This window comes from Coffea eugenioides, chromosome 5 (assembly GCF_003713205.1).
Source record: "Coffea eugenioides isolate CCC68of chromosome 5, Ceug_1.0, whole genome shotgun sequence".
NCBI lineage: Eukaryota > Viridiplantae > Streptophyta > Magnoliopsida > Gentianales > Rubiaceae > Coffea > Coffea eugenioides.
In genome coordinates, this window is record NC_040039.1 from 49,140,553 (window position 1) to 49,161,773 (window position 21,221).

Below are 21,221 nucleotides of genomic sequence, written 5' to 3' on the forward strand. Positions count from 1 at the left end.
AACTTCTACAGTAAGTTACAATAAAATTTTAGATAAACACCCAAAAAATTCACTTGCCAAACAGGGCCTATATTACATTCCTCGAGAAGCAAAAGAGTATGACCTTTTTGGATATGCCGACAAATGTGAGGATGGGAATTGGAATGGGTTTGGAAGTGTACGAATGTACTGTTTTTGAAGAGACATGATGGATTTTGTGGGCTCTGAGAAGCAAATAGCCCGCCCTCTGCATGGAATGATTGGGATTTGTGCTAAGCACTCAAAAGATCCCTCTGCCTGCTGCATCGTACCTAAGCTAAGCCCACATTGTGTGTTGTGGAATGCGATTTCTGAGTTTCCAACAAAGGGACCACCCATATATAATACATGCCAATACCTACTTCATCAAAAGATCACTTAAATCGTCTAAGCAACCAGCTGAATGTTTTAACACCCCCCACCCCCCAAAATAAAAAAAAAGGGATATTTATATATATAGATAGATATATTTCCACACATATATTTGATGATTTCCATTACAAGCTAGCAGTTGTCAAATCATATATCTTGTGGGTTGTTAATTAGCAATGGCATAGACTGAAATGGAATTCTTTCTCAAAGATATTGTGCTGTATTCATTTCATGTTATATCAGCAAGAGACATGTTTGCTTCATTCCACGAAGCAAAGACAAGACACACTCGAATTTAGTTCATTACACGTTCAAACCACCCTGCAGTCAACCCCTTTTTTTCCCCAAACATATGGTTATCTGCCATACAATATTGATACTGCGAATTAAAACAACTGGAACTTTTTATCAGGACGGGTTTACAATATTGATGGAGCAGTTATCAATCAAAAGCAGCCTAGTTTTCTCGAAAGTTATCAGGACGTGTTTACATTTGTCCTTTCCTAGTAGTAATGCTTTCTGAGCAAGGCAGTATTGAGATTGGAATAACTGAGATGGTTAGTCTTGTTATTACGTATCAGCTCGGGCAAAAAGGAGTTTTTCCATTTTGGAATCCTTTCAGCTTTGTTGTAATGGTGCAGCTTGGGTGAACTGAACCGGGAATTTTGGTCATGGTGCAAATAATGATCCTATGGTCCTCCTCCTCCTCCTCCTCCCCCGACTATATATGAAAGTAGGGAATCAATTACAACCCCACTTCAATTAGGCTGGTTCCCATGGCAATGTGGATATCATAGTATGATCAAAATCTTAGCCTACGTGATCCCTAGCTATTTAATTAGCTGCTTGGCATTGAATGCTCATTTTTAATTGAAAATGTTAATAAAACGAACTTTAAACTTCATCTGGACAATCTTCTGCTTTAACAAAATCAACTGAGGAACTTTCTACATCTATAACCTATTCTATCTGGTCTAAAGCGTGCGGAGAGACCAACCGGACAATATGAAGGGTTAACATTATAGAAGTAGTACACTTCTACACCTTTTCTAGATTCTTTTAATTGTAGACACCAAGACTTAACACACTGACTTATAGCCCAAGGGGATTTATATCAACCAAGGGAATAGGTGAGGAATTACCGTTAATCCTTTTTAAAAAGATTATGTTTACTTTCCTTATAAAAAATTTTAATTTCTCGAGCAATAATTTATAAAAGTTTTTTTTTTTAAATAAAGGAACCCAAATTGGTTTGCACTTAAAATGCCAATATATGAATATAATTGTCCACCTATTTTTGAAGGTAAAATTTTGAGAGGTCTAGGAGCAGGGAAGGTTTGCTTACATCTTTTCTTTTCTTCTTTTTTTTTCTGTTTTTTGTTTTTAAAAGAGTTTGAGAGTTGGCTAATTTAATCCGTTTTCAGCAAAAGCAGCCCACCACCCCACAAATATAGGTGGTAAACAAATTCATTTAACTAAATTTACCCATATCCGTCCATTAATAGATGGATATGGGTATCTTAATTTTTTACATATGAGTATAAATGGGTTACCCAATAATACCCATTTAATAAATGGATATTATTAGGTAATCCATCAAATCTAATTAACTTATTTAGAATTGTTTTCCCCCAAACCTCTTCTCTTCTCTCTCCCACCCATTTTTTTTAGATTCTTCATTTTGTCATGTTGTTAACTACTTTTGTTTCATTATTATTATTATTTGTTGGTTTTATTCTCTTAGTTTGTTAATTTTCTCATTTTTCAGCATTATCAATTTATGACAAGTTTTAGCCTCTTTTCATACCATTCCAAAATGAAATTTTATTCATACGAAAAAAATGCTAGGAGTTAAAAATTTGTGGATTAAGTTTTTATGTTAACTTTTATAGTACTTAGTTCACATTTTTATATTTTTATTGTTCAATTATTAAATATTATGTAATTTTGCGACATAGAGTACGGATGAAAAAAAATTAATATTTAGGCTTATTGAACATTATAAGTAAATATTTAAAACTAATGATGGGTGCAAAGGGTGATATAAATTGATAACTTAGTTTGCAAAAATGAATTTAAATGGGTTGAAATAAATGAGTTATAAATGGATAAATGGGTTACCCAATTCATTTTTTGACTTACCTATTTATATCCATCTAATTAAATAGGTATAAGTTGGTTGACTCATTTATACATATTACCCTTTTTAACCAACCCAAACCCGTCGAAGTCGCCCATTTTGACACCTCTACCCACGGACTACAACACTGTTTAAAGATCATTTATCAATAAGAGACCCCGCTTTTGTTTCTTTTTTTTTTTTTTGTGGCTCTAAAAAAGTTTAGCAGTAATTGGAAGTTAATACATTTCAAGGCAAGGGCAAACCAGCGGCCCCATAAGGGGCTCACTTTGATTTTTAAGATAATGAGAGACACTTAGGAGGATTAGATCCTGAATTCCTCCCCATAGTCTTAAAACGTTATCAGCTAATTAATCCAATCTTTGTTAGCCCTCAAATTAATTAAATAATTACATTATATTTTGCTTACCTTTTCTAATCCATCCACATTATCATATTCACTATCTTGCCTTTCAAGTGCTTCTAACACTTATTATCCAAAAAAATAAAAGTACTTCTAACACTTAAAAAGTTAGTGGTCCCAAATGTTTTTTTTTTTTTTTACCATCTCTTTAATTTTCACTCAATAATGTATTGATCCCACATGTTAACTTACGTGGTGACAAAATTCATCTACCATAAAACCAAGTCCTTTGGTGCATTACCATCTTGTACAATCAACATTAATCCTCGTACTCTTGAAACTTCTGCCTGGCAAGAGGAAAAACAAAAGTGACCATATCAATTTCCTGCGGATATGAATATAAATAGGTGTACAGTGAAACCTAAAACACACACAAAGCCTTGAAACGAATCAAATGAAACACAAGAAACCAGCACAGCTGCACAGGCACCAATTAACATAGCCCTCCTGCCCCTTGTCCAATCCGCGTTTCTCAGCTGTAGTTCTTGGTTGGTTCCCTCTCCCCAAACGCACATCTCTTCTGCCTCTCAATCTAATCAAGTCCCACAAAACCTGCAGGAAAAGAAGAAAGAAAATGGCCACTTCCATCCTTACGGCTTCTTCTGACCACAACACAAACCCCACATTGTCTGGGGATCATAACAATCTTCTTCACCATTATGATCATCATTTTCAGACAGCAACTCCACCCACGACAAGGCGTGATCATCATCAAACATCAAGACAGAGCAGTGCTGGACCAGGCCGAAGAAAGTCATCATCAAGCAGGAAGAAACAGCCTCAAAGAGGCATGGGGGTTGCTCAGCTTGAGCGCCTAAGGTTAGGAGATAGGTGGAAAATAATAACTGAAATCAATCCCCAAGCCCAAAGTCCACATTCATCAGTGCCTTATGCAGTTATTCCCACTTCACCCGGTCAAGATCCCACCTCCGTCAATACTGTTCCAATGCATTTGGCTGAGCTTGGTGTCTATCCTTTGAACTTGAACCAGGCGGCCATGTTGGTTCAGAGGGTTGGAAACACTAGTGCTACCATGGGATTGTTTCATGGACAAGGGCTGGTTTTTTCTGGTGATAAGTTTCCAGGAAATCCCCATGGAGTTGGAGTTGAAAATGGAAGTGAGACCAGCACCAAAGAGCTCTCTTCAACTCCAAGTTTGATCAAGTGTTACCCTGATCATTGTACTGTTTGCCATCTGGTAACGCTTACTTAATTTCCTATTAGTATCAAACTTAGTCAGTCATTTTTCTGTACGCATCGGTCATTTGGGATTTATCTTCTGTTTTGCTTTTTTGAGCAGAAAAAGCGCCACGTTCGTGGAGAAAATTTGGTAACACTAAAGGGATCATTGAAAGACGTGAATGCTGCAGAAATGCCTTCCATTACCAGCTCTGATTTTGTTGGATTGAACGTCGGCAACAGCCCATATAACAACAGGGGAACAAAACAAAATTTTGGCAAAACAGCCACTTTTCACGCTGGTACTTATTCTGCTGGTGGCACTATAGAGCAGGTACCTTCTTCAAATCTTGGTCATCTCATATACAACAGTTCTTAATAGTTAATAATCCCTTTACTTTTATTATGTACTAGTACAGTAATTGTCACAATTTTCTAATGTTCATGGCAAATATGGTACATATATACTGGCCATGGTTTTTTGTCTCTTTCCTGTATTTTGTTTTCATTAATTGATTCTTGTCATTCCTTTCCCAATCATGCTAATGGTATCTAGACATGAGTTTTCTGGAAATAGTTGTAGTGACTTGATTTTGATTTATATGTGATATAGGGTACTCTAGAGGTTGTTGCAGTTCAAAGGAAGGCAAGTTCATCAAGGGGTGGAAGTGGCCGTTTGTTCTACGAGTTCTTTCCATCTGGGATAGGAGTCAGCAAAAGCGAATCTCATGACTCTGATCAAAATGAAGAGTTGACGAGGACGATGATGAAGAAGGAGGCGGATGGTTCGGAATCTTGTTCTTCAGATGGTGTTGCAGTTATGGGTTGTGCTGGAGATGCTTATTGTGCCACGAAAACTACTACTACTGGTGGTGCAGTTGATGGATCCAATTCCATTGATCTGTCCCTCAGGCTTTCTTATTAGCAGAAAACAGTTGGGGTGTCTGTTTTTTTTTTTTTTTAATTTTGTTTTTTCACAATTTGGTGAAATGCATGTTATCAAGAACCGAAACGCAACTTTCTAGTTACCTTTTTCTTCTTTGCTTTCGTCTGACTAGCTAGTAAGAAGTTCTCTCCTCCAAAACGGAGCAATACATGTTCTGAATTGAATTTTTGGCATTTCTCTCTTTTTCTCTCTCTCATGTAGTGTGTCAGTGGCTGTGGCTTGCTTTTAATACTGCTCAGCTTTTGTGATCTTACAACTAGTTCTCATTCGGGGTCATTCTTTCATAGCATAGGATCTACATGAGTTGGTTCTAGACGTATTATTCTTGCAGTTGTTCGCTATAGTCTTCGAATTAACATGATTTCAGCCATGCAGTTAATGTGTGAGGTCATGCATTTAGTAATCACTGTCATGATTTAGACATATTAATTATATAGGTCAAAGTTGTTTAGGATTAACTAAATGGATAAGGAAAAAAAATGAAGATTTAATCAAATTGTTTGTTAATGATGAAATGGTGGATCCAATGTTCCAGGGTTTGTAGGATATGTAGAAACTTCATGATTATGATCCTCCAGTGTCTGCAAAATATAGGGATGAAGCATCAAGCCCATCTCCTGGAGTACTTTCATGTATGTGTAGTGAAGCCTTGTTTGATGCACTCAACTCAAAGGGACAAAAATTTTATTTGTTAAGTAGGGGTTGGTCGGGGATTCTAGTGGTATTGAGGTCTAAACCTTTGCAGCTCAAAAAAATCCCTGATGAGATACTACTTTTACAGATTGGTGATCAGAAGCCAGAAGGTGAAGGTTTCACTGCACTTTTGAAACCCTAGGAGATGTGTGTCTGAGATTTTCTTGATGATTATTAAAGGAAGCTATTGCTGTAACAGGTTAGTTCCATTAGTGAATAGGTGCTGAAAAACAAGGAATGCATCTGAATATTTCCGTTTATAGGAGTCAAGAAATCGCTTTATTAGGTGCACTGCTTTAAAGGGCGTGAAAGAAAGATTAAAATATTGGGAAGCCTCGAGGCCAAAACTAGTTAGCCCAGAAGCATAGGCTATAATCTGCTCCTGGTTATTTATACAGAAATATGAATAATGTGTGATCAGTGAGAGACAAATGATTCAGTAAGAGACTGGGTGGTGCTGCTGCTGCTGCTGCCGCTGCTGCTTTATGGGGTAGCTGGTGCAGGAGGCCGCAGGCTGGTTTTTAAGCGGAACGTATACTCTGAACTCTGAAGGGAGATGTGTGATGCAGGAGACTTTCAGTGAACTCAATTACTTGGACATCATTTTGATTGGACGCTCAGCTTTCCCACCTCTTTCCTCTTATTACATGTAACTCCTGCTGGCCTACAGCTGCTTTTTTGCTTTTCCATTTTTGCATGTAATTTTTTGTTTGTTTCTCTTCTTATTCGTAGTTTTGATCAGTATGTTCTCAACTTTACTAAACGGCATATACGAAAGAGGAGCCAAATCCAAAGTAAAAATATGTATGCCAAGAAGGAGGGGGTGGGGGGTGGGGGGGAGAAGAAAAGAGAAAAGGTTATGAGAAGAAGGCTTGCAATCTCAGGCTTCTTTCTTGAGGAAAAAAAAAAGGAAGGAGTTCTAATTTCTAAACAAAGTTTTAGATGGTCCAGGAAAGGGAAGAATTCAAATAAGACGGGGAGATTTGCAAATGAGGGGAGAAATGGAGGAAAAGAGGACAGAGTAAGTTTTTCTGAGAAAACATGAAACAAACACTCAAATTTTTTTTCCCCTTAAAATTTCAAATTAGATGAAGGTAATTAATGTGTACAGGCTAGAATCATATATATATATATAATAAAGTCGTATTCTCATTCTTATCTCTTCATGTTTTCTCTTTCCTACGTAGCTTAACGAGACGGCAAGTAGTTTCCGAATAGGATTCTTAATAAATTTTATTATTAAGTGCGTTATCAAGACATAGTGCATAGCACGAAATTTATAGAAAAGAAAAAGTTAATTAAATCCAATTAACTATATGTATTTGACCCGTACGGTCAAATATAAATTCCTATTTGAGATGCATTTACGAGCAAATGAGACATCTAAAAGGATGTTGTCACTTGAGTTTTGTGGCCCCTATGGCTAAAGTTTGCTAGAGGAAATTCTGAGGCGCTAGACCTAGATAGTCTCATTTCTTACCCAAAGGTATTTGGACGATTGTGGTTTTATTTTCTATAAGAATTTTTAATATTATAGAATTCTTATTTCCTACCCAAAGTTACGTACTTTAAGCAACTTAAATCAAGATAAACCTACTTTTAATGTTTTTTATCAATATTTCTTTATATCCTTATCAATTTTTATTTCTTATACCTACACTACATATAGCCTCTAATATATTGATTTCAAGCATCAAATTCATGGTTAGATATTTCCAGTGCAAACGGTTGGCACATTAAAGTATCGATTTTGGGTTTCCACTCCTCTTGATTATCAGGTACATCTTCTTTCAATACATATTTTTTTTTTAAAAAAAGGCATGTTGATCTTCAATTGTAACAGTTTAGTAAAATATCTTGAATTTTATTTTTTTTGTTTTATTTTCTGTTTGTTTTGTATGAAGACATAGGATTTAAACAAGCACTTTCATCGTTATTTTGTAGGATTTTTGCTAACATGTTTGTTAATTGATTTTTGTGATCATATGGAAAATCAATACATGCTGATTTACACGGACAAATCGAGGAGAATGTTCAAACAGAAGAAAAACAAAAACAAGTTTCTGAAGAGTAGAATTTTATTTGATACTATTTATTGCACTTTTTATTTATTTTCAAGTTTTTGAATGTTATGATATTGTTGAATATTATTTTTTCCATTTTTGAATTATTATTCACTGAATTAGATATTCAAATTTACATTATAAGAATACTTTATATTACAATGCGCACATAGTAATATACTTAAGACAAGTTATAATAGATTATACATTAAATTTATATTTTATATCGACATTTTTATAAAATTAACTAAATAGTTTATTATTTTTTGATAATTTCCGTTTAACCAACGGGTACAAAACTAGTTTTACCAATAAAAAGAATAATTCCTCGGACGATGAGGTATCAGACTATCAGCCATAGATGTATATCCATTTTGGAACCTTTGTTAAGCAAACAACTTGAATAATATATCAAAGGAAGAGGTACGGCAATGGAGGTTGATGAAAAGTGAGAAATGCAAGAACATTGAAGACATAATCCAAAATTTCGTGGACGGCAGGATTCGAACCTGCGCGGGCAGAGCCCACATGATTTCTAGTCATGCCCGATAACCACTCCGGCACGTCCACTTGATGTTTCAAGGGCGCTTCCGATAAAACTAGATAATTTAAAGATTAAATAACCCATAACTTATCCCAATGAATTCAAAAGCATCATACCTCTTGTTCAAAGAAGAATCGAAACACATTTGCTCAAGGTTTTGTCCATGAATACTAAAGCACATATCTACCACCACCACTATCTAGTCTTGGATTCAATAGCAAACAAATTTACAAACTCGTTTAACTCAAGTTTCATGATACGTAAAGTTCAAATTTTGCTCATCCACTACCATACCATAGCTCTCAAGATAATATGTATATAAATCCATAACTATCATTCTTGTAACGTTACCCAACTAGTAGGGACCAGGGACTAATATAAGAAAAAGAAAGGAAAGAGTTTCGAGTGTCGAAATAAAAACTTGATCATTAAAGGTTACCATAACTTAAACCGAGTCTTGGGCCTCTTTTAAAAATTTCCCCTTGCCTACATTCTAAAAATTTTAGACTTTTTTGAAAATGTCGTCAGTGGGTGCATAGGCACCAGTTTGAGCCCATGATGGTTCAGTCCCCTCTAAGTTGTCTTTGGATTTTTTCAGGTCCCTCCTCCTCCTAGTATAGAATAGTGTAAGTCTATTGTGTCCGGCAAAAAAATAATAATAATAAACCGAGTTTTGAGCACGTGATTAAATTGACTCTAAAGAATTTGAATCCAACACTTGATATGCCATCTTTCCACAAAAAAAAAAAAAAAAGACATTTGATATACCAATCCTGTTGCAAACTTCCCACTTCAGATACACGAACAAGAGTGCAAGACCACTGCATGCACCTAGCCCATCTGGGATTACAGGATTGAGGCCACAAATATACGTGGACCAAACTCCATAATTGGTTATTCTGCAACTCTTACAGCCCAACAATAAGCAAAGCAAATCGAGGGCTGAAAGCGAAATGGGACCGGATAAGGAAAGAGGGACGACATGGGGACTGACAAAAAACATATTCGCTTTGCCAGTTTATCGCCCCACTGCCGCACCTCACTTCAGACCCCCACCGCCCATTATCAGTTTCCATTCCCTTTACTATTTTACACGCCAAATCCTCACAAGTCACAACTCAACGCATAATTTCCATTGGTCAACGATCCGTAAATCAAAAGTCAATACAAATATCAAAACCCTAACCCCCAAAGTTTCCGACGATGCATAATCAAAACCAAAACCACCACCAGTCCACGGCGGAATCCGACCTGCCACCCCTCGCCAAAATCAAAGTTCGCTCCTCCTCCCCACGCTTCCCTCCCCCGACCACTCCTTCGTCGACAGAAACTCCCACCGCCAACGCCCAACGCAAGATCGGCATCGCCGTCGACCTCTCCGACGAGTCAGCTTTCGCTGTCAAATGGGCTGTTCACCACTACCTCCGTCCCGGAGACGCCGTTATTCTCGTCCACGTCCGTCCGACTTCCGTCCTCTACGGCGCTGATTGGGGCTCTGTTGACCTCTCCATTGTCGATGCTGAGAACGAAGAGTCTCAGCAGAAGCTAGAAGACGATTTCGACATTTTCACCACCACTAAGGCCTCTGATCTGGCGCAGCCCTTGGTGGAGGCCCAGATTCCTTTCAAAATTCATATAGTTAAAGATCATGACATGAAGGAGAGGCTTTGCTTGGAAGTGGAGAGGCTTGGTTTGAGTGCTGTGATTATGGGGAGCCGAGGGTTTGGGGCTACGAGAAGGGGGAGTGATGGGAGGCTTGGAAGTGTTAGTGATTACTGCGTCAGGCATTGTGTTTGCCCTGTGGTGGTCGTCAGATATGCTGATGATCATGAGGGTGGCGGAAATGCTGCCCCGGGTCCGGTTGTTTCGGTTGGCTCTGTCGCTGAAGAGGACGAGGAGGAGCAGGAGTATCACGATGCCTCTACTGAGGATCGCAAAGGTTAATAATGTCTTTTACTTTTATTAGTTCCTGCTTTCTTCAATATTTTCATTTTTTTCTGCTTCGATATGGAGTTTGTTAGACTATTGTTCGTTTCAACCATGTCTTCTCCGAAAGTGACTTGATTTTCAGTGTCAGTTGAGCAATACTTGGTAGTTACGGATGCGAAGTAGTACAATTTACCAATACTCTGTCTATCAGCTTCTAAAACCATTTCTTATGATAACTAGGTGTCGGTTGAGTAATACTTAGTAGTTACGTCCTAGTAGACCATTTCTGCAGATCTATCACTCCCCAACTAACTTATGATAACTAGGTGTCTTTTTATTGTCTTGCTCATTTTTTGCATTGCAGTATTGGACTTATGACATATTGCCAAAGTTTCTGAAGGTAAATTGTGAATGAAGTTTTTTCATGAAAAGCTCTTCTTGTTTCACAGGGGATTAGCTAACAGTTGCAACTGTTGTGTTGCAATTAAACTTATTATCAGTAAATAGCATGTAATGGGTAAAAACCACTATGTACTGCTAGAAAACAGTACAGTAGATTTTGACGTCTTGACCTACTTGACAGCTTGAAATATATGACATTCAGCCCCTGGATCATTTGATTCTGAACATATTATATTGAATTGCATCGATTAATTTTATGCTTTGAACTTATGTTGATAGTTACTAGGCCGCTCATAGTCTGTCTGTCAGCTTCTAAAACCATGATACTTCTCTTTCTTGTGACAGATTCATAACTGATTCTACAATAATGTACTTCCTTGGTTCCGGGTAAGCATTCTGGTGATATAAACCTCCTTAAAGTGGAAATTGTGTTTTCTTGCTAGTGCTCAACATTTGTGTAGATTACAGTAGATTGTTAGAAAAAAATTTTCTTTCCTAATAGAGGTCCTTGAGACTCATTTGCATTAAAAACCATGAAAACATTATTGATTGTTCCGTATATATACTCCTTTATCTTTCCATTTCCTTGGTCCTGCAGTCTTGTGTTGTCAAAATCATGCTTACGTCTTGTTCTTCCTCTGTTTTGCAGTAGCATTTGATAGAAGAACTTTCAGCCTACGAGATACAAGTGAGCTGTTGAGAGTCGATTGACTTTCTTGATGTGTGATTCATGTCATGTAAATGAACGCTAGTTATGGTTTTAGCTCCTCCTCATTAGCTTAGCATTTGTCAGGCATGTCTGGACATCTGTACGGACTTCTTGTGGCCATTAACCTTACTTGTCATGTGCTCATCTGTTATATATGAATCATTCCTGTGAAGCTTTTGATGTATGAAACATGATGACAAATCTCCTCTTGCTTATGGGAGTTGGCATTTTCAGTTCTCATAATCACGGTACTGCTCAAGTTTTATGTTTCTAGATTTTTGCATCATAGCTTATTTTCTTCTATCCGTGCTTTCCTCTTTTTGGTATGATCAGAAAAAAGTGATCGGCTATGTTTGCTTCATCGCTTATGTCTAATAACTTATTGTGTATTTAGTTTTGACTTGCCAATGAATCTTTGCTCTTGCATTTCTTTCTGTTGAATCTCTAGCATCGACCTTGCACTGGCGGTACTGCAAATCTGTGAAATGGAGTTGTTGGTGTATATACACGGCTTCTACAATGTTGTGTTAAATGGTGGTGATTAATTTCACAAAGAGCAGACGAGTCAGTAAATTTGGTAGAACATATCTGGTTTGTCTACTGGATGTTGATTTAGGATGTTTGGAGTCTCGACTCAATATGTACATAGGATTGCTTTGGTATAACACATTCTTTGAGATACTGGTAATATGAAAGTTCAGTTGAAGCTGTAGCGTTAATTTTGGATTACACCACTGGATTATGATGGATTCAACATTATAATGGTCTCTCTCGACTAGAGGGAATATGTTAGATCGTCTCTTTAGACCATGGAGGTTGTAAGCGGAGTATAAATTTTGTGATGCAGCCTGGAGAGTGGTTATTGGCGTTCTCTTGTCTGCAAGAGGACCCGTTCATATGTATTAAGAGTATTGACGGTGCTAATTCAATTGGTTTACTGGTTTGAAAAAATAAGTCTTTTTTTTTAAAAAAAAAAAAGGTTTTCCTTCGTGTGAGTATAAAAGGAACGAGTCCCTTGCGTTTTTCCTTTCGGCACCGCTGACGTCTGTAAGTTGGACCATCTTATCTTACAATCAACCCAGGCCTGGTGCCGTAAGATTTTTAAAGAGAGTCTCTTATTAGATAACTTCAATAATAATGCATAACAGAGGTTGTGTTGATGAGAACCACAAGGCCAGGCTGCCCAAGAGATATCATAATGCTTTTTAACTGTCCAATGGTCCCCCGTTTCTTTCCCCCGCTGAAGAAGCTGATCTGCATACTTGTGCCACCGACTCAACTGGCATCGAGGTGCCAATAGTGTCAACGCCATTGCTACCACCAGTCCGCCAGGGCTCACCCCTGACGTTGCTACATGAATGCATAGCTAGCAGGCGATTCTTCTATAGCGTTGCATTCTTCTCCTATCTCATTATGGTGCAGAGTGTGATTATTTATGGTTATTGGATATGTCTTTGAAAAAAATGAAGAGAGCTTTTCAAAAATAGCCACACATTTTCGGTGGGCAAGTTTTCGCGTGACAAAAGAGTATCGAGCACCACTCATTGAGCATGTGTTGTGAACCGCGATGGCCACTAGTAGTAGCTGCGTACTGCCGTCAACTGGCCACAAGTTGGTAGACACGTTGATGGTTGAACCACATGCCGAGATGGTATGGAGAATCAATTCTCTTTTTTTTTGTGTTGGCCTCAATCAATCATTTCTGTTACTCGGCGCACAAACCACACCGACCGACCGACCGGTGATGCAGTATTGGTACAACAACACCATGAGAGCAGGAATTTGGCAAAGAAGAAAAAATGATACACTACGTATTATTCAAGACAAAAGAGAAGCTCAAGGAGACAAAAAAGGACACTCCAAAGTTATAAACTACCACTATAGTAAAATATGATCAACAGAATAGTAATAGAAAATGACATGAAACAAGAATAGAAAGTATAGCAAAAACAAAGCTGCCATAATTAGTAACTTCAATTACCACCCACAAACCCACCCTCCAACCTCTCTCTTTAAAAAAAAAAAAGATGGGAAGTCTGGTTTAATTAATTGGTCGAAATGAACAGCTGAATTAAACTTATCAGAAATTCAAGCTTCGGTTGGCAAATTGGGTTAGCACTTGATATTGTCAAATAATAGTAGTGTAAATACTCCAGTTGTGTTGTGCTGGATGTCCTGGTCAATGCGCATCTCTGCTGAGTTTAGAGAGATTTCGGATGACTTCCGAGGCATCAGTCTCACCGGCCGCCGTCGTTTGCTGAAAATTCAAGAAAGAGCCCAACAGTTCCATTCTCCCCTTCTTCCTCATCAACTCTATTTCACTTTCCGGCCGATGAACCAACTCTTCTTCTGCCCTCGCCGTCTTTAATGATCTCAAAGAGGAGCTTCTATCCTCCATTGCACCCGCACTCAAGTTGATTTGTGTGGAACAGCATACATCCTCATCCTACCCAAAATACAACTTCAACATGAAATTTACTAACCCTCGATTAATCCCATGCCAATTTAATTAAATAGCTCAGTAACATAAGCATTTCAAGATTAACTGCTTGTGTTTGTACACACAAATTTCGTGCATCTCGTGCATCTCAGGTAGAAACTAGACGAGCAGCATAATTAGTTACAAACACGAAATCTTTGCGTGATTTATTGGTTTTTTATTTGCTTTTGCCTTTTATTTCCCAGACGCACAAAATCCGTGGGTAACAAAATAATACTCCTAGTACTGCTAATAAATAATTGATTTTTTTTTTTAAAGGAAAGGAGACTGACATCGGAATCGGGAGGGCGGTTGTCACGGGATCGCTTTAGAGCGGAGGAAACGGCGGCACCACCATCTCTGCTGGAGAAAGACCCATGTTCACTACTAGAAGAGGTTGTCAAAGGCAGAGCTGAGGAAGACGGAGCAGGACTAGAAGACCAAGGAACTACTTGATTCTCTCCATCCTCCTCCTCATCTTCTTCCTCTTGAAACTCATCGTCGACGTAGTCGTCGTAGCCGTCGCTATCTTCAGACCCATCACTATACTGATCATCGCCAAGGCGCCTCTGATCAGTCGTTTCATCTTCTGCTTCTTCTACTTGTTCCTGCCTAGTCCTCCTGACAGCCGGGTTTTCAGCAGCAGGAGAACTATGCAAGCATCTTTGACAGACGGAAATAGTTGGGGCAAGCTTGGTCCCGGAAGCTTTCCATGGGGTCGGAGATTGACAAACATGGCAAAGAAGATTTCTTGAATGTTTAGCGACCAGAAAATTTGCGCTGTGCACTTTTTCATCACAATCCCAGCAAAGCCTTGCTTCATCCGAAACGCAATACATCTTTGCTGCTTTGCCACACAATTCGCAGCACCCTTTCTCCATTACCTTGCCCGCAAAACTCATTCTGCAATTTCTCTCACTTGGACTTTTAGTAGTTGTTGTATTGACAAGTGGTTTTGCAGCCTTCGGCCAAAGTATATATATAATTTCGAGTGACAAGAGTCATCCATTTTGGTTGGGTCCGAAGTGTGAGGCCCAGAGGATTATATGGGGCTATTTTTGGTAGTTGCGTCGTTCAAGATTTTACTCTCTTCATTTTTTTTTTTTAATCTTTTTGAGTTTGGCACGTAATTACTAGCTGTTATTTCCAAACTCCAATTTTTAAAGATTGTAGTTTAAAAATTAATAATAAAGTTATGGTTAGAGTATTTGAAATTGGGACTAATGTCAAAACGATGTTGAGAAAGCAATTTGGAGCCATGTAAATGGTTAAGAAGTTGAATTTTAGAGTGCACAAATATCTCTAGTTCAGTAAACTTGCAAGTATATTTTACCACATTTCCTGCATTCAATAAAAAGAAGTGTTGTAAATCTGAAATTTATTCAATTTATGTTTATAGTACTAAAATTTTCACCGTATACAACCGACGAATTGCCTGGGAAAATTCACCAAAAAAATCATAGAGCTAGAAGCTTTTTGTTTGCTGTGATTGGGGAGGGGTAGATAAGCTAGAAGAGTGAATGGGCGGTGATTCACCTTTCCCTTCCTACAGTTTAATTAATGGAGGGGGTTGGGGATGTGAGGTGTGGACTTGTTCCTATCCCATGCGAATATTAACACTGCACTTTTCTATCTTGGTCCCTATATTTCTTTCTTTTGGTAAGAATTCTTTAATTTGAGTTGAAAATGCCAAGTGCTAATAATAAGCTACGTTTAGTATCATGATATTGATATGAACACTTACATCAATATATATATATATATATATATATATATATATGACGTTGATATGAGTAAGGTTGGTTATCGACCGATAATACAGAATTACAAAATTCAAGAATTAGTTTTTCAAGACTAATACGCGATTATCATCCAAAATTTAGTTTGATAAATTGCATATTGATATTTGGATTTTGGCTGAAAAATTGGTAATTCGATGATATCCAAATTTCAAAATGTCAATAGTAAACTAAAATATTTTAAATTTCTATAAAAAAATTTGTTGCATCAAAATCATATGAGTAACTTTTTTATACACTGTCAGTGTCTAATATTTTTATAATAATAGGTTTAGATTATGACACATAACACGAACTTAAATTTAAAATTCAAATCGTGCATATGTAATATACATTCATAACTGTTAATATAAAACAAATTACTATGGTATTAGTGTATAAAAAGTTAGTCCAAATAATATCCCATATGTTTTTGGCAACAAAATTCAATCAATTTAACTAGTAATACTGTAGTAGGCTGCTACTTAGTAGTCAATAGTTAACTAATTACTCATTGCTAATAGTATTTAGTAATATGTATATACATATATACTAATATATTATAAAAGTTTCAAAAATTTGGCAGGTAATCGATAATTTGGTAATATAGTTTTAATATCTATTCTCAAACTATTTTATCAAAAATTATAATTGGATATATTTTGATTTTAATGCCAATTATTCTTTGTTTGAAGTAAATTTTTAGCGTTGGGATGTCAAACAAATTGTCAGAGTTGTGAAGATCGTATTCCAATTTCAACTCCAGGCGCCTTTTAAGTTTTAAACCCTCCCCCTAAAATGCACATTTCCTTTTGTTCCTAAACTTTTTGTCAATTGAAGGATAGAAAATAGATTTGTCAGGGAAGGAGAAGACTTTTGTGGTTCGTCCTTCGTGTGACGTGTGATTCGTTTCGCACAATTTCTGTGAGGCTAAAATTGCATTTGCTTAGCGACCAAGCGTTTCGTTTCGTCTCCATCTACGTGAATACTATATTATTAAAAATAATAGAAACTAATAAACTACGCTATTTTATTTGAAGATTAGAGTTAAGTTTTTGTCGTGCATTTATTCTCTTTCTCTTTTTATATATATTTATACGTGTCAAAATTATTTGTGCTGTGCCTGCATGTGTTCCTTTTTTTTTATTTATATATTTGTGCTAGTAAAAGAGTATTCTAAAAAAGTTGGAAAAAAGAAAAGGATCGGCTCTTTCATTTTCACAGACTTTGAGGGGATTTGAAAATTCCCCACGACCAAGTGCTCCTCTTCGTTGTGGGAAAAAAATAATAAACAAAAAAAATTTAGAATAAAAATACGTTTTCGTGTTTCTAGGGCGATTCATTATTCATCGGCGGCCATTGCAAGTCTCGTGGTCGGAAAATAATTGGTTCATTTAAAAACAGTAGCAGTACAATGGTGGTTATTTATTAGGTCGCTAATGGTGTGTGTGGTGTGATGACCACAAAATGATTCGAGATTCGGGGATGGGTGCCGACGTGGCAGGCCCTGATCCACATAAGGGTTTGGTCCACGTGACACCCCATGGTCCCTCCCTTGCTGACTTGGAGCTTCTTCAATTGCAATCCCCCACCAGCCATGAATCATGATTGTCGCTGCCTTGGGTGTTCCAACATTGGATGTGGTGTTGTTTAATCAAGCATATCTTTTTAGGTTACCTTTGAGTATATTTTTTTATCTTGTTGTATGAGAAACTTTTTCCCTTTTTAAGCTAAAAAAAAATATTCCTCCCGGATTTTTTTCTTTTTTCTTTTAAATAATGGTACAATGTGAATGATCAATAATAATAATAATAAAAAAGCCTAGGGAACCTGTTAGAGCATCAATTATATGTGCACTCATTTGATGCACGCTTATGAACATATTACACGTACATTTTGTTAGCTCATTCAGATTCGACTATTAAAATCTTTTTTACTATTAGATTCAGGGTTCGAATATTGTGCCCGATAATTTAGAGTGAAAAGGATAAGAAAAAAATTTCAAGTTTCTTCAAAAATTTATTATGATAAGTTGGCCATTACTAGAAGGGATTTAAATCCTGATTTGAGCTATAAGCTAGGTGCTTGAAATCCTGCACTTACCATTAGAAAACAAAAAAATAATTAAGGAAGAAATTTACTCGCACGGTATAGTATGCTATCCCATAGTTGAAGAAATTGTAATTAGAAGATTATGAATTTAAAACCTTTCACTTATATAAAAAAAAAAAAGTAAGAAAATATGAATATGTGGTACCATATATGCCATTGCCATCTCATAATTGAAAGACGTTTTGCGGTGAAGGATGATGAAATGCGGGAGAAGGGAAACCCACGTGAAGACGGTGAGAGCGGATTCCTTGATGAGCTAATAAAGAAATCTGGTGTTGCTGACATGGAAGATTGACCTCCTTGAACAAAGCTGATTCGGCCTGTCTACAGCCTACAATTTGATTTTCTGTGGGCAGCGGAGAGCGGAGACTCCTGCAAAATAATACGTATTAAGTAGTAAGAGAAACAAGGGAAATTTGCGTGGGCAATGAAAGGGTGGGGGCCCGAAGTTGAGGATAGGGGCTAGTTTGGTTCTTTGCATCAGGACTTGAAAACAAAGGGACGAAGAACTGAACTACACGTCTCATTTGGCGTTTGTTTGTTGGGAGGGAGGGGCTGACGTCCAATGGCAATGGGGATTATGGGCTGTGAGGCCCACATGAAAACTTGGTTTTATACGCGGAACAGGACAATTAGTCCCAGGACTTTTGAAGACCGTGAGCGAAGCCAACTCGTTCGAACCCAGCAGTACCCTGCTATCTGGTTTCGTTTACGTCCCACTGGAACTGCAGGACCTCTCTTATATCTTTTGGAAGGAGTTAATTGTTGAAAAAAAGAAAGATGCCGATCTACTTGACTCCGACTTTCACTGTGATTAAGAAAAGTATACCACCTTTTTAATTGCGTCCTATTGCTAGAATATGGAGTAAATCAATTGATCAGCTAGAGACAAAACGAAATCCAGTTGAAGGCTGTTAACAAAGTTAACGCGGTGATCATAAGTGTATTTTAACAAATGCACACAAAATATGCAAAGATATCATGAAAGCCTCGTGATAAAACCAATGTCAAATGACAGCCAGTAACTAATTACACAAATATACCATTTTTGGAAAGAAGCCTCTTGATAAAAACACTATTCAGATTAAAATCTGAAATTATGGCATTTTTCTTTAAATCTTTTCTTCTTTTTTTTTTGTCTAAATAGATATTTTAAATCTTAAAAGCAGAAGGGGAAAAGAAGATGAATTAAAAATCAAATCAGGAAGCTCACAGCAAGCATTCCTACGAACTAAATAGGGTCTTATGGACTGTTCTATCATCTACCTTGTATATAAAAAGAAAGCTAAGTTACTGTAGCTAACCATCTTTTTGACACATGTATTATATATATTTTTGACAAGTGGACCTTTGATTATTTTACCTAAATTTTTCCTTCCCCTTTTTTATTCAATTGGGCTAAAGGATTAAAATATTTTTTCTCCTTGACAAAATCAACTCCATCTCTTCTTTTTTTTTCTTACAGTAACTACTATCATTCCTCACCTTATTTATTTTTTATTTTTTAAAACTAATCTAACTAAGATTGTTGCCATGTTCTTTTTTTTTGTCAAGATGATAACTACCTAGCAAAAAGAATTCTTTATTTTTTTTATCCCATTTTACATTTTCTTTTCTTCCTTTTTTCTTCATCTCTAATCTCTCATGTTTGCGCTATTTTTTTATCATAATGTTATAGCCAACTGACATTTGTTTGTTAAATTTATAGGATGATGTTTTATTTGGTAGTTCTTCATGGATAAAAAGTGAAATATTAAAATATGTAAAAAAAAATTTAGAATTCATTTTATACCAATGATCATTTTCTATGAATAATAGAACAAAAATTCATTCTTTTATTTTCTTCTCCTATGATTTGATTTCTTACTTCACATTTTGTTTCCTTTTCTTTGTTTTTTGGTTACATTTTGTAATTATCTACAATTTTGTGTATTTTTTTAGGAGAAAGATACATCATGTGATGTTTCCACCAAGATAAATCTAGCTAGGCATTCTTGTACCTCCGTTTTTCTCCATTTCTTTCTTTTTGCAATTACTTTATGGCCTATTAAATTTAATTGAAGGATCCAATAAGATTTTGTATATATTTAAACTAAAGTTAATTTTTGTTTGTTTTTTAATTACTCAAGTGTTGTATTATGAATTGGGTTGGTATACAAGGATTGCAGTCGGTGGTGGAAGTCACAATTGAGGCTTTCGGCCTAGAGTGTGACTTGACAAAAAATTGTTAGAAATTTCAATTTTGATTAGGAAGATGTTTTTGCAATAAAAAAAATAGTTCAATTCTAATTTGTATATGTAGACCAGGAAACATGCCAATTCATATTTTTATCTAACATTGCTATTTATATTCAAGAGTTGCAGGATAATGTTGTCACCTTTAGGCGGAATTTAAATAGATGAACTGGATTTTTCTATCAAAAGAAAGAAAAATATGAAAGTTTATAGTAAGCTATATTGATGTTGAAGATTGTGCCATGTTTTAGTAGCTTCCTAAACTTTTTCTCATTATTAAAGTACTAAAAGTATTACGACTGCTTTTGATTTAGTTTTAATTAAAACTATACTACTATTAATACATCAATGCACTTATAGTGTATTAAGTTTTTCTCCTTTTTGGGTATCATCATAATAGTGGTTCAAAAATCTTTATTCAAATCACAATAAATAGAGAGGTTGACTTCATAGATGGAATTTCTCTTCACAACAAATTTTGATAGAAATTTTATTTATACTCCATATTGTGTTAATTGTGTTCCTACAATAAACAAAAACTATACGATAAAAATAATAGCGAAAGTATGATTAACAAACATGAGAGTTCAAATAATATTTGTCAAATTTAATTGCTTTGATGCTCAATTTTTCTCCTATATTTTTATTCATTCATCATGTGTCAAAATAATTTAATGCTATGCATTCGACTAAATTTCTAGGGGGCCCAAACTGTGCTTTGCACAGTTAAAGTACCTCTAGTTCCTTCAATATCTACCTTGTATATAAGAAAAGAGCAAGGTTTAGTGTTTTCCTTTCCTCTTGCAACATGGCTTCTTAATTATCTGACAAGTGGCAAGGTAAAATATTTCTTGCAAATTGTCTAAATCTAAAGCTTCTCTTGTCCGAAGCCTTCTATTTCTTTGCCTTCTTTTGCCATTGCACTGTTACTGTAACATGCTGTCTCATTGACACATGGCATCCTTGGTGAATTTTTGAGCTTTCATTCTTTCCTTTTCTTTTTATAGGCAACGGTAGATAGATAGATTGGACTGCATTGCACAATGACCAAATTTGGTCTGGCCTTGGCATTCAAGTATGAGATCCAATTATTTTTATTGAATTTTTCAATTTGTAAGCTTTTGATAGATGTAATTCAATTACAAATTATTATTATTATTATCATTATTTCAATTTATATTTATTATGATGCCAATTTGAGAGAGTATTTTTCAGATCA

At 36.2% G+C, this 21,221-nt stretch overlaps 2 protein-coding genes and 1 non-coding gene across 3 annotated transcripts; 1 reads left to right on the plus strand and 2 right to left on the minus strand.

The window, feature by feature from the left end:
* Positions 1–8,302: 8,302 nt before the first annotated feature.
* TRNAS-AGA lies at positions 8,303–8,384 on the minus strand. The gene has a single exon. It is a non-coding gene; the product is annotated as a tRNA-Ser (tRNA).
* A 992-nt stretch (positions 8,385–9,376) lies between these two features.
* LOC113770499 (universal stress protein PHOS32-like) lies at positions 9,377–11,671 on the plus strand. Its single transcript, XM_027314968.1, has 3 exons — positions 9,377–10,297; positions 11,035–11,076; positions 11,339–11,671. The coding sequence occupies exons 1-2, from the start codon at positions 9,562–9,564 to the stop codon at positions 11,040–11,042; spliced, it is 744 nt and encodes a 247-aa protein (XP_027170769.1). The 5' UTR covers positions 9,377–9,561; the 3' UTR covers positions 11,043–11,076; positions 11,339–11,671.
* A 1,568-nt stretch (positions 11,672–13,239) lies between these two features.
* LOC113770443 (zinc finger protein CONSTANS-LIKE 4-like) lies at positions 13,240–14,835 on the minus strand. The gene is made up of 2 exons (XM_027314894.1): positions 14,171–14,835; positions 13,240–13,844 (listed from the first exon to the last, which is right to left on the minus strand). The coding sequence occupies exons 1-2, from the start codon at positions 14,777–14,779 to the stop codon at positions 13,578–13,580; spliced, it is 876 nt and encodes a 291-aa protein (XP_027170695.1). The 5' UTR covers positions 14,780–14,835; the 3' UTR covers positions 13,240–13,577.
* Positions 14,836–21,221: the final 6,386 nt, after the last annotated feature.